This window comes from Pistacia vera, unplaced genomic scaffold, assembly GCF_008641045.1.
Source record: "Pistacia vera cultivar Batoury unplaced genomic scaffold, PisVer_v2 Contig30, whole genome shotgun sequence".
In the NCBI taxonomy this organism is placed as follows: Eukaryota; Viridiplantae; Streptophyta; class Magnoliopsida; order Sapindales; family Anacardiaceae; genus Pistacia; species Pistacia vera.
Window position 1 is genome coordinate 102,023 of NW_022196113.1, and position 22,430 is coordinate 124,452.

At 37.2% G+C, this 22,430-nt stretch overlaps 1 protein-coding gene across 1 annotated transcript in view; it reads left to right on the forward strand.

Annotated features, from left to right (window-relative positions):
• Positions 1 to 291: 291 nt before the first annotated feature.
• Positions 292 to 22,430, forward strand: part of LOC116135485 (triacylglycerol lipase 1-like) — a 55,607-nt gene continuing 33,468 nt past the window's right edge. The window contains exon 1 of the mRNA XM_031421203.1: positions 292 to 693. Within this exon, the coding sequence (XP_031277063.1) occupies positions 292 to 693 (402 nt within the window). The remainder of the gene's footprint in view (positions 694 to 22,430) is intronic.

The window sequence follows — 22,430 nt, forward strand, 5'->3', positions numbered from 1 at the left end:
TTTAAATTTGAGATATGGATTGAACATGTTGAGTTGTGCATTTTGGTGAAGTTTTTGGTTTGATATTGATTAAAGGAGCATGGATTTTGATTTGTGTGGCATTGAGGAAGTTGGGTTTTCGATTTGGGAGTGTTTTGAAGAATAGTGAGTTTGGGGGTGTAGGTGCAAAATTTTAAACTTTGGTGTACACTCAAGAGTGATTGTGGTTAGTAGTAAGGGTACTTAGCGTTGAATTGTGAGCTGAATTCTTAGTTTTGGGGTAGATTTGGGTATTCACAGTGAAAACCTAAAATGGCGCTCAAAATGGCTTCCAAGGGTAAAGGAAAAGGGAAACAAGTAGACAATAGGTTTGTTAGTGAAAAGGCTTGGCAATGTTATGAAGGTGCAATCAAAAGAAAAGATAAGGGGTTTATTGCCAAGTGTGGATTGACCACAGCCCATGCAGAAGCTTGGAGTCGAGGAAGAAAGTGGGATATCTTTATGAGTGAACCTGAAGATTTAGCCATAGAGCCAATAGTGAGAGAATTCTATGCTAATTTCCCTGAGTGTGATTCCGGACATGTGTATGTAAGAGGTATTGATGTGTCGATAGATGCGAAGGTTGTCAATGATTTTTATAGAATTGATCCCATTGACCGTGATGAGTATATGGAATTTAAGAAGAAGCTGATTAAGGAGGAGGAGATACTTAAGGTTATAGCAAAGCCGGGTACCTCTTGGAATATTTCGAAGAAGGGAAGAAGAAGCATTAAGTGAATGAATCTAATTCCTATGGCTAGATTGTGGTAGTATTTTGTGTATGCCAGGATGGTTCCGGAGACGCATTATAGCACAATGGTTTTTGATCGGGCAGTGTTACTTTACTGCATTGCCACTGGAAAGAAAATAGATGTGCGGAACATAATCATGGAGAGTATACAACATGCGGCCAAACTAGGGCGAGGGAGTTTCACCTTCCCATATCTCATTACAGAGTTGTGCACTCGAGCAAGGAGTCAAGATGGCAGATGATGAACCACTTATTCATCTTGCCTCACCCCTCGACACCCCTTACTATCACAAGCTACTTGGGCGTCCTCTCGGAGAAGAACCCAGCTCCGGAATGAAAAGACGAAGCACCATAAAAGCTGCTGTAACATCCAGTTCAACATCCACAACAAAGGAGCTGTTGTAGCAGATTTTAGATAAGATGAATCGGATGGAACAACGTCAAGATTAGATGGCAGAGTAGACCCGAATGCTATACGATATGCAACACAGCTGCTGCACCAATCTGGGAGTCAACGTTTCAAGCTTCCAATGGGAAGACTGGGATTCCAAGAAATGGAATGATTCCGAAGCAGAAGATGATGACACCAAAGGAGAGGAAAAGGACGAAGAATGAAACTTGAGCACTTGTTTTTGTAGTTTATATTTTCACTTGTTATTGTCTTTTGTTTTGTACATTGAAACTAATTTTCTTTTCGTTTTCAATTGTTAATTGTGTTTGAATATTCTAGTTAGTTTGTAAGGGCGAGATTAGGTTGTAATATTTTCATATTAGTCAGTGAAATTTTCTAACACAGTGGACACCACAGAATTTCAATTGTTTTATAGATGATGATTATGAGAAAGCCAAGGAATGGGTGTGCATGATGTTGAACGAAACTTAGACTTCACAGATTAATCAGGGAACTATCTCGTACTTTTTTTAAATATTGTTTTTTCATTCCTAAATTGTGCATAATGTGACATTGGGGACAATGTCATCTTTAGTTTGGGGATAGGAAAATTTGAAATTTTGATTTGTGTTTAGTTGTTTTAATGTTTTGTTTTGTTGTGCTAATGATGAATTGCATAAGTCTATGATGAGAATAGGATTGTTGGGATTTTATTTTTGAAAAATGTTAAGCATTGCTTCAAGTAAATGTTGGTTGACTTGATTTATCTTGAGGTTTGTTGAGTGGTTCAACCACCATTTTTCATTATTTTAGCATGCTTAGAAAAATTTTATGTGGTTAGGTGAAGTCTTGATAATGTTGGCGGACTCTAAAACCTAGTTGAAAAGTGCTTGAGGCAAAATTTTAGGAATAGACATAATTGAGGAAGTGATTTAGGCAGTTTTTTCAAACGTTTGAGCCTTTCCAGCTGACCATGAAATTTATCCCTAGTCACCCATTTGAGCCTTATGAAATCATCGTTGTCCTATTTTTCTTGTGCAACCAATAATGCACAAAACCTTTCACCCTAAACACGTTTCACAACCTTTAAGAGAATTCAGAACCTAATGTAGACACAAAAGAGCTTGGAGAGTTGTGTGAGGTGCTAATGAACTAAAAGAATAGTTTGGGGGTCGTGAGAAGGGCAAGAGAAGAAGAAGAAGAGAAATTTGAGAGTTGCATTTCAGAATAAAAAATAAGAAGTGCACATGTTTGACGTTTATAAAATGGTTGACACCTTGAGCGGTGGTTGAGAAAGAAAGTGGAAATTGATGTAGTTCTTAGTGTTTGCTTAAAAGAAACCGAGTTCTCTTGCTTTGTTTATCTTTTCCTTTTCTTTGGAGCCCACTAACCGAGCCTAACGTTACAAGCCTGTAAAGATCTTTTGATCTTTAGTGATGTCTAATCCTCATTAGTGGAGAGTAGTTCGAAACTTAGGCTTATAGAGTCTGCCACCATTTGATAAACTTTACGTTTCTGCCTAAGATAATCCGGGAAGCTGGAATGTGGACTGAAGTGGGGATTACCTACACAAGGGACCAATAGAGAAAGATAGTCAATGCAACTTATAACCTGTTGGAGTGTTGAGCATTTTCTAGTAATAATGTTTCAACAATTTTTGTAACTTGTATAAATTCTAGGTAGTTCCATGTGTGTGATTTTTTATTTTAAGTTTTCTCATTTCATTTTCAATTTTGTTGTTTTTGTTTTGTTTGTTAGTTGTTTTTCTTGTAGTCGTGTTTTGTACCTGATGCTCGGGGACAAGCATGTCTTTAGTTTGGGGGGATTTGATAATCCGAGGATTATACTGTTTTATTTAGGCTTTTTGGCCAGATTTTGGATACTTCTTATTTTGTTTGTGCCTGAATTACAACTTAATTTCACATATTTTATGTTTCAGGCCAAAACGTGCACTTTGAGCAATTAATGAGTGGAATCGAGTTTTTGGACCTAGAAGCAAGCGAATCTCAGAATTCGGGGAAGTTCTAAAGTAGATTTGGAGCATTATGAAGCTTGTTCCCATTGGAGAGCATTGAAGATTGAAGATTCAAGCAAGGAAGCAAGTGAAGAGCAATTCCATAAATTCAGAATTATTTAGGAAGGTTCACCGCAGCGAAGTTCTTTCATCACCGTAGCGATAAACTATCGGCATGAGATTTCAACTTAACTCGCGAAGTCCGCGATTTCTAGTTTTATTTAAAACGTACAGTTTTATTTTAGGAAAGTTTTTAGGTTTTTGGACCGACTATATAAGAAAAACTTAGCCTTTTTTAAAGGGGTTCGTCATTGTTTAGAGCAGTTTTGACATTTTCTTTGTTTCAACATGTTGAACCTTGTGCATTCATCAAATTAGGGGAGATCTTTGCTCTATTTTCTTTGTTTCAACATGTTGAATGTTGTGTTTACTGTTTTTATTGCAATTTGTGTTAATTTCATTATGAACTAACTCACTTTGGGTTAGGGCTTTGATGTAATTAGTGTTTGTATGGTTAATCAATAGATTATTGTTGCTTTTACATTCTATTGCATGGATTGTGTGATTATTCTTGTTTTTATTGAACTTATTTGTTGAACATGATGAGATTGAGAAATGAATCATGTATGAGCTTCTTAGGGTAATCACCATTGTTATATGGAACGCTAGAGATAGGTTTGAGAATCAATGAAATCAATTTAGGATTCCATTAGCTTAACGAACCAGGATCTATTAATCTTCAATTTGTTGGGTGCGGAAGCTTAATAGGGAAAAGTAGGAAAACATAGCCTGAGAAGGTATGTATTACACAGTAGGGAGTTCGATTTATAATCTGTACATGTGACTGTAGGAGTAGCATAATTCATAGATTAATTCATAGAATCCTAATGAAGTCAAAACCATAACCGTTTGCTTTACTTGATATTACTCTTGCTTTAATTTTGCTTTCATTAATTAGCCATTTAAATACATAGTAAATTTTTTTTTCATTTAAGTTTTAATTTCTCCCATAAATCCAAACACTTTTCAATTTTTCCAACTTGATAACAATTAGGAAAATCAGTGCTTAGCAACCAATCCTCGTGGGAACGATACTTTACTTATCACTTTATTACTTTTTGCGACTAGTGCACTTGCTATATTGCCTGTTGCAGTTTCATCGCATCACATACCATCCTCAGACCAGTGGGCAAGTGGAACTATCGAACAGGGAGCTAGAAAGAATTTTAGAGAAGACAGTTAATTCGTCCAGGAAGGATTGGTCACGGAAGTTAGATGATGCATTATGGGCATACTACACTGCATTCAAGACTCTAATTTGTATGTCTCCGTTTAGGTTGGTATATGGGAAGACATGTCACTTTCCAGTGGAACTCGAGCATAAGGCATATTAGGTAGTCAAGCAACTAAACATGGATTTACAAGCTACTGGGGAGGAAAGGATGCTGAAATTGAATGAACTTGACAAGTTTCGTCATGAAGCATATGAGAATGCCGGGATTTACAAAGAAAAGACCAAGATGTGGCATGACAAGCATATCACGAAGAAGAACATTGAACTGGGTCAGAAGGTTTTAGTGTACAATTCTAGACTTAGGCTCTTTCTTGGAAAACTTAAGTCTAGATGGTCCGGACCCTTCATAGTTACAAAAGTCTACCCATACGGGGTTGTGGAGGTTTCACATGAAGAAAAGGGGACATTTAAGGTCAATGGATAGTGATTGAAGCTATACATTGATGGGGTGATGAGTTGCAAGTCACTACCCATCAAACTCGACGTCTCGGAATGAGGACTTGAGAAAGTCGAGCTTCCAACTATAAACAAGCACTTCTTTGGAGGCAACCCAAGTGTTCTCATTTTTAGTTGTTGTTTTGAATTTGTTTGTATTTTTTATAACTTAGGAATGAGTTTAATTTCGTTTATTTTTGGTGTTTCAGGTGAATGATCAAATTGTGGCGAAAAGTGTAATTCTCTAGTTTTCGCCGCAACAAAGTTTATTCTTCCCCTGGGCGTTGTACACTTTGCCAAAAATTAGATTCAAGAGATTCTAGACTTCGCCGTGGCATTGTATGCACTAGAAATTTTCGCCATGGCGAGAAATTTTCTTCGCCACAGTATCTATTGCGTTGCGCGAATGAGTTAAGGAAAGTTTGCCACGGCGAGAAATTTTCTTCGCTGCGGCATCAACTATGTTGTGCAATTGAACTAAGAACTTCGCCACAGCGATGTCTGTTTTTTATAAAAAGTTGTGATGTCTTTTCATTTTTGCAAAAAACCTCCAAGAAACTTTAAGAGCCAAACACTTCTACCTTCAATCCAGAGAGTTCCAGTGAATTTCCTTCCCTATACTCCACTCCTTAACCCTCATAAACACTAAATCAACTCACTTTGTCAAGGATTTGTGCAAAATATTGAAGAAAAGTTTGGAAACCCTAGCTCTTCCAAAATTGGGGATCTTGCAATCTGGGCAGAAATTGGTGAGATTAGTGGTGCATTCGTCATGGGAGTGGTAAGATTTCAAGTTCTCTTGCCTTAATTTTGATAAATTGCAATTGTTAATGCGTTGAGTTTGAGAATTTGATTGAATCTGTTGAGTTGGGGATTTTGATGCGATTTGTGGATTGATTTGTACTTAAGAAGTGTGGAGTTTGATTTGTTTATTGTTGAGGAAGTTGGCTTTTCGATTTTGAAGTGGTTTGATTGAGTTTAGAAGAGTAGTGAATTTGGGGGTGTAGGTGCAATTTTTGAAATCTTGGTGTGAATTTAGGAGTGATTGTGGTTTGTAGTAAAGGTACTTTAGCGTTGAATTGTCGAGTTAAATTTTTAGTTTGGGGGTAGATTTGAGTGTTCATCGTTGAAAACCAAAATGCCACTCAAAATGGTTCCCAGGAGTAAAGGAAAACAAATCGACAATAGGTTTATTAATGAGAAGGCTCGACAGCATTATGAAGGCGCAATCAGAAGAACAGACCAAGGGTTTATTGCCAAGAGAGGATTGGCCACAATCCATAGAGAAGATTGGAGTTGAGGGAGAAATTGGGATATCTTCATGAGTGAATCGGAACACTTAGCCATAGAGCCAATAGTGAGAGAATTTTATACCAACTTCCCTGAGTGTGATCCCGGGCATGTTTATGTGAGGGGTATCAATATGCCAATTGATACGAAGGTTATCAATGATTTTTGCAAACTTGCTCCAATTGACCGTGATGAGTACTAGGAATTTAAGAAAAAGCAGTTTAAGGAGGAGGAGATTCTTAAGGTCATAGCAAAGCTGGGTACCTCTTGGGAGATTTTGAAGAAGGGAAGAAGAAGCATTAAGGGAACGAATTTGATTCATATGGCTAGATTGTGGCAGTATTTTTTTTGTGCGCGGATGGTCCCAGAGACGCATTATAGTACATTGGCTTTTGAGCGAGCAGTGTTACTTTATTCCATTGCCACTAGAAAGAAAATAGATGTGAGGAATATAATCATGGAGAGTACACAACATGCAGCCAAAACCAGGGCGAGGGAGCTTCACCTTCCCACATCTCATAACTGAGTTGTGCACTCAAGCAGGAGTCAAGAAGGCAGATGATGAACCACTTATTCATCTTGCCCTACCTCTTGACACCAACTACTATCACAAGCTACTTGGGCATCCTCCTAGAGAAGGATCCAGCTCCAGATCAAAAAGGCAAAGAACCACAACACCTACCACAAAATCTAGTTCAACACCCATAACAAAGGAGCTGCTGCAGCAAATTTTGGACAAGATGAATCGGATGGAACGACATCAAGATTGGATGGTCGAGCAGACTTGAATGCTGTATGAGATGCAATACAACTGCTGCACCAATCTGGGCATTGATGTTTCGAAATTCCAATGGCAAGACTAGCAAGAAGAGGAAGAAGATGATTCCATGGAAGAAGATGATGACACCGAAGGAGAGGAGGAAGACGAAGAATGAAACCTAAAGTGCTTGTTTTTTTTATTTTATGTTTTCATTTGTTTTTGTTTTTGTTTTGTACATTGGAACTAAATTTCTTTTCTTTTTAGATTGTTAATTGTTGTTTGAATTTTCTAATTAGTTTGTAAGGGCAAGATTAGGTTGTAATATTTCCATTTCATTTAGTGGGAATTTCTAACACAGTGGAAACCACAGAATTTCATTTGTTTTATAGATGATGATGATGATGAGAAAGCCAAGGAATGGGTGTACATGCTGTTGAACGAAAATTAGACTTCACAGATTAGTTAGGGAACTATCTTATACCCTTTTAAATATTGTTTTTCTATTCCTGAAATATGCATGATGTGACATTAGGGACAATGTCAATTTTAGTATGGAGGTAGGAAAATTTGAAATTTTGATTTGTGTTTAGTTGTTTTACTGTTTTGTATTGCTGTGCCAATGATGAATTGCATAAGTCCATGATGAGAATAAGATTGTTGGGATTTTATTTATGGAAAATGTTAAGCATTACTTCATGTTTAGGTTGGTTGATGAATTTTTCTTTTCTAGAGGTTTGTTGCGTGGTTCATCCTCCATTTTCATTATTTTGGCATGTTTAGAAACAATGTATGTGATTAGGTGAAGTCTTGATAATGTTGGTGGACTCTAGAACCTAGTTGAGAAGTGCTTGAGGCTAAATTTTAGGAATAGACATTATTGAGGAAGTGATTTAGGCAATTTTTTTTGGAACGTTTGACCCTTTCCAACCGACCATGAAAATTTTTCCCTAGTCACCCGTTTGAGCCTTATGAAATCATCATTGTCCTATTCTTCTTGTGAAACCAAAAAATGCCCAAACCATTCACCCTAAACATGTTTCACAACCTTTAAGAGAATTTTGAACCTAATGCAGACATAAAAGAGCTTGGAGAGTTGTGTGAGATGTTGATGAACCAAAATAATAAGTTTGGGGGTCGCAAAAAGGGCAAGAATAAGGGGTAATTGACCTCAACAAATTGATGTTTCTCAAAAAAAAAAAAAAAAAGAAATTTGAGAGTTTCATCTGAGAATCAAAAATAAGAATTGCACATGTTTAAGGTTTATAAAATGGTTGACACCTTGAGCAGTGGTTGAGAAAGAAAGTGGAAATTGATGTAGTTCTTAGTGTTTACTTAAAGGAAATCGAGTTCTCTTGCCTTGTTTATCTTATCCTTTTCTTTGGAGCCCACTAGCCGAGCCTAACGTTATAAGCCTGTAAAGACCTTTTGATCCTTAATGATGTCTAATCCTCATTAGTGGAGAGTAGTTCGACACTTAGGCTTATGGAGTCTACCACTATTTGATAAACTTTACATTTTTGTATAAAATAATCCGGGAAGTTGGAATGTGGACTGAAGTGGGGATTACCTACTCAAGGGACCAATAGAGAAAGATAGTCAATTCAAGTTATAACTCCTTGGAGTGTTGAGCATTTTCTAGTAATAATGTTTCAACAATTTTTGAGACTTGTATAAATTCTAAGCAATTCTTTGTGTTTGAATTTGATTCTAATTTCTCTCATTTCATTTTCAATTTTGTTTGTTAGTGTTTTTCTTTTAGTCATGTTTTGTACTTGATGCTCGGGGACGAGCATGTCTTAAGTTTGGGGGTATTTGATAATCCTAGGATTATACTGTTTTATCTATGCTTTTTGGCCAGAGTTTGGATACTTCTTCTTTCGTTTGTGCCTGAATTGCAACTTAATTTCATATATTTTATGTTTTAGGCCAAAACGTACAGTTTGAGCAAATAATGAGCGAAATTGAGTTTCTAGACCTAGAAGCAAGCAAATCCCAGTGAAGAAGAACCAAAGAGGGAAGAGAGGCCAAGGCAAAAGAAAGAAAAATTGCCATTTCCTGAGATACCACTAGAGTTGGCACATCACACCCCTCCTATGCCTTTTCCTCAGAGGCTCAGAAAGAAAAATCAGGATAAGCAGTTTACAAAATTCATTGAGATATTTAAAAAACTACAAATTAACATTCCTTTTGTAGATGCCTTGCAGCAAATGCTGAGCTAAGTAAAATTTCTCAAGGAAATTCAGGCACAAACGAAAGAAGAAGTATCCAAAATATGGCCAAAAAGCCTAGATAAAATAGTATAATGCTAGGATTATCATTTGCCCTTTTGGAAGCTCTGTCTCCCAAGTGTTATTTCTTTCGATGGCCTCAATTTCAGCATTCATAACCTTCCGCCACTTTAATTCTTTGACAGCCATTTTAAAAGTTATGGGGTCACACTTTGAAAACATGGCAAAATGGGTAAGTGTATCCTCAGAATAATCAAAATTCCTGTTACCTCATAATCCATGCTGGCTTTCTTCTAACACATTGAGGATGTGAACCTTCTATAGCATCAACTTGCTCATCTTATGTTGCTATTGTTGGTGAAGTTTCAGATGCTGTAAACCTTCATTTTGAGGATCTTCAAGAGTAGAAACCGTTGAAGCATGTTGTTGATGAGGCCATTGTGTTTCTTTTTCATTTTCACCATCAATATGAAAGAACACCGTGAAGAGGTGGCGGAAAATGTAGATTGAAAGCATGAAAGGGTTTGATTAATAGGATTCAAATTTTTTTCGAACAAAGCTTGAAAACATTATACCTTCTCTTTTGCTTAAGGTTGATGAAGCTAAGATTCAAAAGGATGAATCCTCCACACTTTAACACCACCTCAAGAGAGTGGCCAAACCCTAAAAGAGAGAGAAATTGTTTTTCTTTGAGTGAACAAAATGAAAAACTTAACCTAAAATGCAACCATTTGCATTTATATATACATGGGCTATTTTGTAATTAGTTATTTTTCACTTGCATCCCCAAATAAAATCTTATTCTAAAAGGAGCCCAAGAAATTATTAATTTGTCCTTTGAGTAATCAATATTATTCAAGGCCCATGTAAACTTAACAACCCATAAGTTTACCCTTTTGCCTTATAACTATTAAAAGGTTATTTTAGTTCATCTCATTTATCTTAATGCTTTAAGATATGATAATTGAATACAATTAATTATTGCTCGACCATTTTAATCATTAAAATGTCACAAATAATTTTCTATGTAACTATTACCATAGAAATCCTATCATTACCCTTGGAAGGTGCTAGTCCTCTTCGGACAATCATTTCTCTCTCTTATCCTTCTCTAACTTCTCAAGGCTATTGGTGTGACCATGTAGGTCCATTGTGGATTACCCGTGAGCCAGTTCTGGATGAATCCAAAAACTTGTCTGGAGGCCCAACGACTATGGTAAACATCTAACAATGTGCCATAGTTCCTAAACCACGATGAAGAAGTACTTCATCGAACCCATTTCAGATCATATGTATTATGCAGGTAAAGTCGCTCCATTGATATATCCTGATCGAGCATGGATTCATGGAACGTCAAAATCCTAAACTCGATCTTCTACCAAATCATCGATCAATATGCCCGGAACTCGTCATCACGAACTTGCTTTCGTATGACTAATAATAGACTTTGGCCAGAGATCAAATTTCTTACATTTATCGACGTTCGTCCAGGAACTCGAATCCGAATGGAATCAGCGGTACTCTTGATCCTATATTTCCGAGCCAATGGATCCCTTCTTTACCATCGTTTGTTTCCGCATATGAACAACGCATGACCAAATAGACTTTATCATACGAAACATGACTAGTCTCGTACATATACACCGTATGAATCATACGCATCCGTATCGGATCCGACCACAATGTCTCAGGTCAAAGGACTACATCGTGCACTGATATAGCTAAACAATAAATCATTGACTACATACTTTTCTAAGTGATTTGTCGTTATTCGGTCACATTCGAAAAATAGTTCACCAACCGCTAATCCATACTAATGTGCCAATGACATGACTATTATCATTATCTGTACTTATATCAACTCATGATATCTTTTGGAAGCATCTAGTATGCCTACTATGCAATATAGTCCCCTAAATTATATTGCTTCTATGGGGAACCCTTTTGATAATTCATTTACCGATTAAATGAATCATCTAGAGAATTCATATACATACTTTATTTTAAATGCATGACTGAATAAAGAAAGCAATGTGTATATATATATATATAAGAACTTTTTCTTCTATTATTTATGATATATTGATACAAGACAAAATGCTTTGAAACCGACAACACGAATAGTTTCTAGGGCATACACTAATATATACTAACAAACTCCCACTTGCATTGAAGCCATTCGATGTTGTATCTCATACCGATCTTCTCAAGATGATGGTCCAATTGCTTCAGTGTCATTGCCTTAGTTAGTGGATCAGCTACATTTTCTGCTAAAGGTGTCTTCAGAATTATAATCTCTTTAGTTCCAACGAATTCTCTCAAAATATGATACTTGCGCTGAATGTGTTTGGATTTTTGGTGTGCCTTTGGTTTGTTTGCTTGTGCAATAGCTCCAGTATTGTCACAGAACATGCTTATCGGGTAAGCCATGTTTGGAACCACACAAAGTTCAATTATGAACTTTCACATCCAAACAGCCTCCTTCGCTGCTTCAGAAGCAGTAATGTATTCAGCTTCTATAGTGTAGTCTACTGTGATTGTTTGTTTGGAACTTTTCCAACTAATAGCACCTCCATTACATATAAAAATGAACCCTAATGTAGACTTTCTATCATTAATATCTGATTGGAAATTAGAATATGAGTATCCTTGAATATTTAACTCTTAACATCCATAACTTAGAACTAGATCCTTAGTTCTTCTCAAGTACTTAAGGATCGATTGTACAATTGACCAATGTTTCTCACTTGGATTTGACTGATATTTGCTCGTAACACTTGTAGCGTAAGCTATATCAAGTCTTGTACATAGCATTGTGTACATTAAGCTGCCTACAGTAGACGTATAAGGCACATTACACATCCGCTACTATCTTTATCGGTCTTTGGACCCATCTCCTTGGAAAGATGAAGACCATAAGTGAAGGGCAAGAGACCTCTTTTAGAGTTCTCCATGCTAAATCTTTTTAGCATTTTCTCTAAGTACAATTTCTGGGATAATCCAATTACCCTTTTCGTTCTATCTCTATAGACACGAATGCCAAGGACATAGGTCGCTTCTCCTATGTCTTTCATCGAGAAGGTTTTGGACAACCAAACTTTAACCTCTGTCATCATGCCTGTGTCACTTCCCATCAAAAGTATGTCATCTACATATAATATGAGAAACGTGTTGGCATGATCTTTAACCCATTTGTATACACAAGGCTCATCCGGATTCTTGACAAAACCAAATGATTTGATCATGTCGTCAAATTGAATATTCCAGCTTCTTGAAGCTTGCTTCAATCCATAAATTGATCGATGCAATTTGCATACCTTATGTTTTTTAGCAGAGGATACAAAACCTATCGGTTATTCCATATAGACGTTTTCCTCAATAAACCCATTAAAGAAAGCTGTTTCGACATCCATCTGTCAAATTTCATAATCATGGTATGCTGCGATGGCTAGCATTATACGGATGGATTTAATCATAGCTACAGGCGAGAAGGTTTCCTCATAATCCAATCATTGTTTCTAAGTATAACCTTTCACCACCAGTCAAGCTCTGAAGGTCTTTACCTCCCTATCCTTGCCAACTTTTCTCTTGTAGACCCATTTGCAACCTATAGGAACTATTCCCTCTGGTGGATCCACAAGTGACCATACTTGATTGGCATGCATTGATTCTATCTCAGAATCTATCGCTTCCAGCCATTTTCCTGAATCTTTATCCAGTATTGCTTCTTCATAGCTTCTATGATCATCACCATGATCATCTACTCCCACTAAGTAAAATTCAAAATCTTGCTCACGTAGGAACCTATATCTTTCTGGAGGTTTTGATATTCTAGAAGACTTTCGTACTAGAACCATAGTATCTAATACCGAGGTTCGCTGAGTGGATGTTCTAGCTTTAGCAATCTTGGTTCTTGGCTCTTCAAACTCTTTCTTGAGTTCAATATCTCTTCCAACACTACTTTCCTCCAAGAACTCGTTCTCGAGGAAGCGCGTATTTCTACTGATCCAAACTCTTTGATCACTTGGGAAGTAAAAGTAATATCCTATACTATCTTTAGGATATCCAATGAACCAACCCTTTTTAGATTTAACATCTAGCTTATCAGATTCGTAATACCTTTTTTATAGCTAGTATACTCGTAAAATAATAGTATATATATATATATAAGAAAATATATATATAAACGAGTAATAAAGTATGGGCCCATATTTAATTTTTCTTTATATACAAATCTTTACAAAATATACTCAAAATAGTAAATTGATAGTGTAGCCCAACCTTTCCACTATATGACGTTCTGAGTGATCGCAACTCAACTATTACCTGCAAAAACATTGAAAACAACGGAGTATATTTTGTATATATATATATATAAGAAAATATATATATAAACGAGTAATAAAGTATGGGCCCATATTTAATTTTTCTTTATATACAAATCTTTACAAAATATACTCAAAATAGTAAATTGACAGTGTAGCCCAACCTTTCCACTATGTGACGTTCTGAGTGATTGCAACTCAACTATTACCTGCAAAACATTGAAAACAACGGAGTGAACACTAATTGCTCAGTAAGTAAACCTGCTATGCTACCCTTCTCTCACTGTTGCTTAAATTTTGAATTTCTTTCCTTACATCACATTTCTCGATTATTCTCTATTCTTTCTCTATTCTTTCTCTCTATTCTTTCTCTATTCTTTCTCATTCTTTCTCTGTTTCTCTCTGTTTTTCTCTCATTTTCTAATTTCTCACTACTCATGATAATGAGCATGGTATTATGCATATACATGATGCAAATGCACAAATGCATAGACTATACATTTTCTTTTCTATTTTTCTTATTCTGTTTTCTGTTTATTTTTCTATATTTCTTTCTTTCTTTTCTAGTCTTTCTTTCTATTCTTTCTTTTCTTTCTTTCTTTTCCATTCTTGCCAATCGGACTTGGTTGAGGCATGGATTTGGAGCCTCGGCCATGTGAGTGAATTCTCTAATTCTGGGTACAGTCCTCATCCACACGCACTTCTAACAGGCTGTATAATTCTTCTTTCTGAATTCTAAGGCCGCTCACTAAAGGCGGCGCGCATGTGGGGCTATGTTACTCACAGGCTCCCCATCACAACAACCTTCTCTTCTTTTTATCTTTTTACACCTATTTAAATAAAAATTTAGATTTGAATTTCTTTAATATTCTCATTTCTTTCTACTTTCTTTTTAACATATTTTAAAGCTTTTTCATGCTCTTATGAGTATGTATGCAGGTAGATGGTTTCATGCTTATAATTCTTTTTAAATTCACATGTTTAGATGCAATAATGCATTATGGAATGCAAACCTGTCATTCTCGACCATCTAAAAACTCATCCCAAAGTAACACATAATCATACTCATACATGCCCTGCTCTTTGACATTTCATCAAAAACTTCATATGCACAAATCAACTCTAATTTGGCTACACTTCTACCTCTCTTCTAGGCCACCAAAAATTTGGAATAAAATCCTCCATATTTAATGCTAAACCTATACAAAATATACACTCCAAAATTTCCACTCCAATCCTTCCAAATTTCATGCAAACATTCATCAAGCATCAAACACACCAACACTACTTCTCATGGATAAGTTCTAATCATCATTCCACATCAAATCCATCAACAATTCTTCATATAAAAATGCATATATGCATAAAATAAATTCTCTACACAATATACTTAAATCATACTTAGGGTAGGATTTACTTACCTTAGATATGAGCAATCCAAAACTCTAATAATCTTTGATCCAACTCTCTTTCTCTTAAATCCTATGAACACAAATCATCAAAATTCAACACTTTAAAAATTAAAATTTACTTCTTAGTGCAAGGATCTTACTTAATGATGCTTGGCATTGAAAATCCACTAAAAATAACCCAAAACCTATGAATTTCCCTTGAAGAAGAATTGAAGAAATTGAGAGGATTTGGAGGTGAAAGTGGCATGAAAATGGATGAAGAATGGCTAGAGTTTCATTCTTCAATTCTTGATATAACATATTATTATTTATAGTTTCCCATTTTGCTCTTGTACTTTTTATAAAATTCCATCTATATCCCTTAGTCAATTACCAAAATGCCCTCATTTTTATTGCATTCTCCATGGAATTCTATCTCTTTTCACTCCCTACAATTTCAACTAATTTTGAGTGAAAACACCATTTTACCCCTAATGACAATTTAAGGCATTTTCTTCACACTTTTCTCAAAATAACTTTAACAAAATTCAACTAAGGGTATAAGGAATAAATAAAACTACGTATCTCGATGTGGGTGTCACAAGATTTAACTAATTTAACATAAGCTAGATAGCCCTAAATCTTCATATAATTCAGACTTGGATGTTTTGCATACCATATCTCATATGGTGTTTTCTGGACAGTTTTAGACGGGACGCTATTAAGGATGTGCATATCAGTCTGGAGAGCGTACCCTCACAGAGACATTGGCAAGTCTGTAAAACTTACCATCGATCATACCATATCCAATAGGGTACGATTTCTCCTTTCAGACAATCCATTAAGCTGGGGTGTATAGGGAGGAGTCAATTGTGAGATTATCCCATTTTCTTTTAAGAACTCCTAAAATTATGTACTCAAGTATTCACCCCCACAATCTAATCGTAGTATTTTAATACTCTTTCCAGTTTGATTTTCTACTTCATTCTTGAATTCTCTGATTTTTTCAAAGGATTCGGATTTTTATTTCATTAAATACAAATACCCATATTGTGACATAACATTTGTAAAGGTAATGAAGTATTCAAATCCTCCCCTGGTTAAAGTACTGAATTGACCACACACATCTATATGTATGTGTAACGACTCCATTCTACTCATATACTTTTAAAATATGCATAGTAAAATACATATAAAGAAACATAAAAAGTTGGGCCCATATTTTTTTTTTCTTTTATTAAACATTTACATTCTTTATACAACATATACAAAAATTGTATCATGTGCAAAACTATCAAAAACAGGGTGGACAGTGTAGCCATATCCCTTCGCTTGCCAACGCCCATCTGACTGTATCCTCACCTAGGTCCTACAAAAACATAGAGAAACAACGGGATGAGCACAACTAGGGCTCAATAAGTAAATCCTCTATTCATCTATTCCCGTAACTCTCTCTTTTATAAACTCGCTGTTTTCTCTTTCTCGTAACTCTTTTCTACTAACTCTCTTTTGTAAGTCACGACCTCATCTTACCGGAGGCACAGCCGGGACTCGCTCCTGCTCTCCGTGACTTCTACTCATTTTAGCCGATCGGACTCGGTTATGCATGGATTCGGAACCTTTGGCCATGTGAGTGTATAAACTCTCTCTTGGGTAACTTGGGTATAGCCCTCATCTGCATGCACTCTCACGGGCTACACCACTTCTCTCTCTAATCTCATGCCGCTCTCTCAATGCGGCATACATGCGGGACTACTCTACCCATACTCACGGGTTCCCCATCGCACAACCTAGTCTATTCTTTTGTTTAGCACTACTTTCTCTTTGTTCTCTAGTGCTCATTCTCTCTTTTTCTCTACTCTTAGAGTAGCTTAAACTCAATACGTAATTAATGCACATGGGTAATTTATGCTCATTAATGCAATTAGGAAATGTCAATATGCAATGTAGCAAGAATTAAGGTTCACAATTCATGCTTATATCTCTCTTAGACATTTCATCAAACAATTCATGTGCATGCAAAATCTCAACTATAATTACCACTCTACTACATTCTCTAGCCATCCAAATTGGGAGAAAACTCCCTCAAATAACTATAAACCCTATCAAAGAAACACTTCCAAACAGGTTTACAACAAACTCTCTCCAACTTCTTCTATCAATCCAACTCAACATCATAGAAGTTCAACACTTCTTATACTCAACATAATCAATAAGAAATAACTACTAATCTTATCTCATCTCATCTCAACAACATTAAACATACACAATCTCTACTCAAATGAATTCCTAGATCTCAAATGAATTCTTAAACCTCAACTTAAATTGGATTTACTTACCTTGTGAAAAAGTGACTTCTTTAGCACTTTTGCTTTCCCTTGTTGTCTTGTCTTCTCTCTACAACTCAACACAACAACAATAACAACCATATAAGACTTCAATATAACTATGAGCAAACTCACATCTAAAACAAGAATCCTTACCTTAGGATGCTTTAGATGAAATCTTTACCCAAAAACTACTCAAAAAGCCCTTAGAAATCCTTGGAAGATTGAAGGAAATTTGAGAGAAAATGGAGAATGGAGGAGGCAGTGGATGTAACAACTGCTGTAAACAAGTACAATGCATGCATAATAACAAAAGAAAATGGGCCCAAAACCTTACTTTTTATTATAAGTAATAAGTCTTTTATACACAAAGAGCATCATTTACAGAAAGCCATTTTAAAAGACAAAAATAGGGGAAACAGTGTAGCTATTGCTCCTCGCTTGCCGATGCCCCTCCGACTGCATCATCACCTAGATCCTGCATCCATAAAGGAAAATAACAGGGTGAGCACAAAATAATGCTCAGTAAGTAAACCCCCTATCTGTTTGTCCCCGTTTGTATTTCTCTTAATTCTTTCCTCACATTTTCTGTTGTTTCCTACTAAACGTCATGCCCTCGTCTTACCGAAGGCACGGCCGGATGGCGTTCACACAGCACTATCTCACTCTTCATGACTGTTGGGTGGAGTTCACACAACACCAACCCATTCTTAGTGACTACCGAGTGGGGATCACGAAGCACCAACCCGTTCTTAGTGACTACCGAGTGGGGATCACGAAGTACCTACCCGGTTTTCGTAACTATCAGGTGGAGACCACAAAGTACCTACCTGTTCCTTATGACTTTCGGGTGATGATCACAAAGCACTAACCCGTTCCTAATCACTGTCGGGTGATGATCACAAAGCATCAACCCACTTCTAATAAATGTCGGGTGATGATCACAATGCATCAACCCCTTTCCTAATCACTGTCGGGTGATGATCACAAAGCATCAACCCACTTCTAATAAATGTCGGGTGATGATCACAAAGCATCAACCCCTTTCTAATAATTAACCGGGTGATGATCACAAAGCATCCGCCCGTTTCTACTACCTATCGGGTGATGATCACAAAGCATCAAGCCACTTCTAATGGCTAGTCGAGTGATGATCACAAAGCATCAACCCGATTCTCATAACTATCAGGTGATGATCACAAAGCATCAACCCATTTCTACTACTCTTCTCATTCACTCTACTCTAGCACTTCTTATTCTCTCTACCCTTAGAGTAGTTGCATCCACAAGGTTCTCTACTCAAAGAGCAAATGCATACACAAAGTTTCCTACTCTTTCTTAGGTCACTTCTCAATGCACAATTAATGCCTATGGATGGTTCATCTACACTAATGCACTTATGAAATGCCAACATGCAATGCTGCAAGAATTAAGGTTCACTACTCATACTCAAACCTCTATTAGGCATTTTATCAAACAACTCAAGTGCATAATAAAACTCTACTATAACAATAATTCTAAGTCTTTCTCTAACCATCCAAAATGGGGAGAAACCCCCTCACATAGCCATAAATCCTGCCAAAGAAAGACACTTCCAAAAAGGATTCCTTAATATCCTTCAATTCCATCTCAAACTACCTTTCCAACCCACATCTCACTTCTTATATTTGAAATGTATAAACAATCACAAAGCACTAGAAATCTCCATTTAAGACTCAATAACATGGCATATAACATGTATATAACATACATTCATAATGCTATTAAAACCCTAATCAGAAAATTCTCAAATCTCCATTTGGGTTGGGATTTACTTACCTTGTTATGGAGAGATTTCACTAGCTCTTCTTTCTCTTGGTTTGCTTGACTTTTCTCTACTCTTAGACAAATGAACAAAAACCCTCAATAATCAAATATATTCAAAAACTTACAAGCTTCACAACCAAAGCAAGAATCCTTACCTTAGGATGCCTTAGGTTGTTTTTCTACCCAAATCACTCCAAAAGCCCTTTAAAACTCATTGAACAAAGAAAGAGAAATTGAGAGGAAGCAAGAGAGGAGAGTGGCGAGGAGAAGAAGAATGAAGGGTTTGCAATGACTTAATTCCTTTTAATGAAATTTTACACAAGCATTCCCATTTTGCCCTTACTTTCTTGGGAATTTATCTATACCTTTGATTCATTACAAACACACCCTATAACAACATATTCTCCATGAAAATTCCTTACATTTACTCCCCACTTTTCCTGCTAATTAGGGGTAGATTGTTCAAATTACCCTTAGGGAAGAAAATATCTAAAACTTAACAACATTTTGGTTGGCACGTGCGGGCGAGGAGAGTTCTGTCGCCGTGGCGAAACTGTCCAGCAGCTTCTCGTGGCTAACACCTCTTCGCCGCGGCGAAGATTGAAACACTAAACTTCCTATTTTCAACCAATATCAAGGCAAGTGTCCAACATATCACCAATCAAAGGTCACCCAAACAATAATGAATCAACTCAAAAAAGCAAAAGAAGAAGCATTAACTACATACCTCAGAGGGGCGTTACAATTCTTCCTCTTTAAAGAATTTCATCCCCGAAATATCAAATAACTCTGGGAAGCGTTCTGCATGTCCCGTTCTACCTCCCAAGTGGCCTTTCCACTTGTGATTCCTCCAAGGATCCTCACTAACAGAACACTCTTGTTTCAAAGCTCTTTAAACCCTTCGATCTAAAATCTGAACTGGACGTTCTTCATATACTAGATTCTCTGTTACTTCAACGTTCTCTACACTCAGGATGTGAGGGGTCACTACATATTTCATAGCATCAAGACATGGAAAACATCATGCACCTGTCCATGCTAAGTGGTAGTGCCAATCTGTAGGCCACCTTTCCCACTCGTTGCAATACCTCAAATGGACCTATATATCTCGGTGCTAACTTCCCTTTGCTTCCGAAGCGCATTACTCGCTTGTAAGGGGAAACTTTCAAAAACACTTGTCACCCACTTGGAATTCTACCTCTTTCGTCTTCAAGTCGGCATAACTCTTCTGTCGATCCTAGGCTTGTTTCATTCTATTTCTGATTAACCTCACATCTTCTACCAGTTTCTGAGTCACTCTTGGCCCAAGAGCAGTACTAACCCATCTTTTTCGCTACTTCATCCCAATGGAGCGGAGACCTACACCGTCTACCATATAGAGCCTCGTAAGGCGCCATTCTAATTGTAGCTAATAACTATTGTTGTAGGCAAATTCCACTAAGGGTAACATCTCATGCTAGGATACTCGATAATCCATGCAACAGGCTCTCAACATATCTTTGAGTACCTAATTGGTTTCTCCAGTTTGGCCATCTGTCTGAGGATGATAGGCAGTACTGAAAGCTAAACGGGTACCAGATTCCTCTGTAAACTCGTCCAAAAAGCTGAAACAAATCTGGAATCTCTATCTGACACTATAGTCTTAGGCACACCATGCAATCTGACTATCTCCTTGGGGAAATGAGCCAGCTGATCTGCAGTGGTACTCTCCTTTACTGGAAGGAAATGGGCTGATTTAGTAATCTATCCACAATCACCCATATAGCATTACACCCTTTGTACTCTAGGGAGACCCGTGATAAAATCCATTGAAATGCTCTCCATTTCCACTCTGGAAACTCAATGGTTGAAGCAACCCTGATGGCCATTGGTGTTCTACTTTCACCTGCTGAAAGTTAGACATTTAGTTACAAACTCGCAATGCTTTCTTCATACCTGACCACCAATATCCTTTCTTACATCTTGATACATTTGGTTGCTCCCGGATGAGCGGTGTACGGTGGTCATGAGCCTCCATAAGAATTTCTGTTCCAATCCTCATTGGAGGAATGCACAACCGATTCCTGAAATAGAGGACACCATCTCTCACAAAGAACTCTGATGTCTTGCCCTCAAGCACTTGCTGAACTGTTTTCTAACACCACTCATCGGCCACTTGCTTTTCTCTGATTTCCTTCAGTAAAGAAAACTGTACCTCTAGACTGGCAACTCTCCCCGGAACCACTTCAATATGTTCTTTAGACAATCTTCTAAAACTCCTTCTGCTTGGTAAGCCGGAATAAATGGCTTTTCTACTCAAGGCATCGGCTACTACATGGCTTTTCCTGGTTGATACTTGATTTCACATTCATAATCCTAACCAGTTCTAACCACCTTCTCTGCCTCATATTCAACTCCTTTTGAGTAAGAAGTACTTTAAACTCTTATGATCGGTGTAGATATTACTCTTCACATCATAAGGTAATGACTCCAAATCTTAAGGCAAAGACCACGGCTGCCAATTCTAGGTCATGCGTAGGGTATCTGGTCTCGTAATCCTTCAGTGACGAGAAGCATAAGCTATAACCCTACCTAACTGCATCAGCACGGCCAAGTCCCTGCAGAGGGCGTCTGTAAAAATGTCATAATCTACACCCTCATGTGGTAACACTATACAGGAGCCGTTGTTAACCTCTTCTTCAACTTCTGAAACTTTCACATGCTGCTGACCAGACAAAAGGAGTTTTCTGTTTGGTAAGAGCTGTCAACGGTTTAGCCAACTAGGCAAATCCCGCTACAAATCGCCGGTAGTAGCCTGCTAAACCTAATAAACTCCTGATTTCTTTCACTGTTCTCGGCTTCTGCCATTCAAGGATGCCTGCACTTACTCGGATCTACCGAAATCCCTCCTTCGACACAATATGGCCTAAGAATATCACCTGATCAAGCCAAAACTCACATTAGAAAATTTGGCACACAATTTCTTTCTTTTAGTCGCTGCATACTAATCTCAAGTGTTCCTCATGCTCTTCCCTTGACTTTGAATAAATCAGGATGTCATCAATGAAGACAAAATAAACTGATCCAATACTCATGGAAACCCTGTTCATCAAGTCCATAAAAAATGCTGGGGCATTAGTCAAGCCAAAAGGCATCACTACAAATTCATAATGCCCATACTTGTAGGAAAGGCAGTTTTTAGCACATTTGCTAACTACTCTTACCTGATGGTACCCAGATCTCAAATCAATTTTGGGAACACTGTCGCTCCTTTCAGCTGATCGAAAAGGTCATCTATCGAGGTAAAGGGTACTTATTCTTCACTGTAACTTTATTCAGCTCCTATAATCAATACACTCCTTAGTGATCCATCTTCTTTTCACAAACAGGATTGGGGCTCCGGGAGAATGGCTTGGTCGGA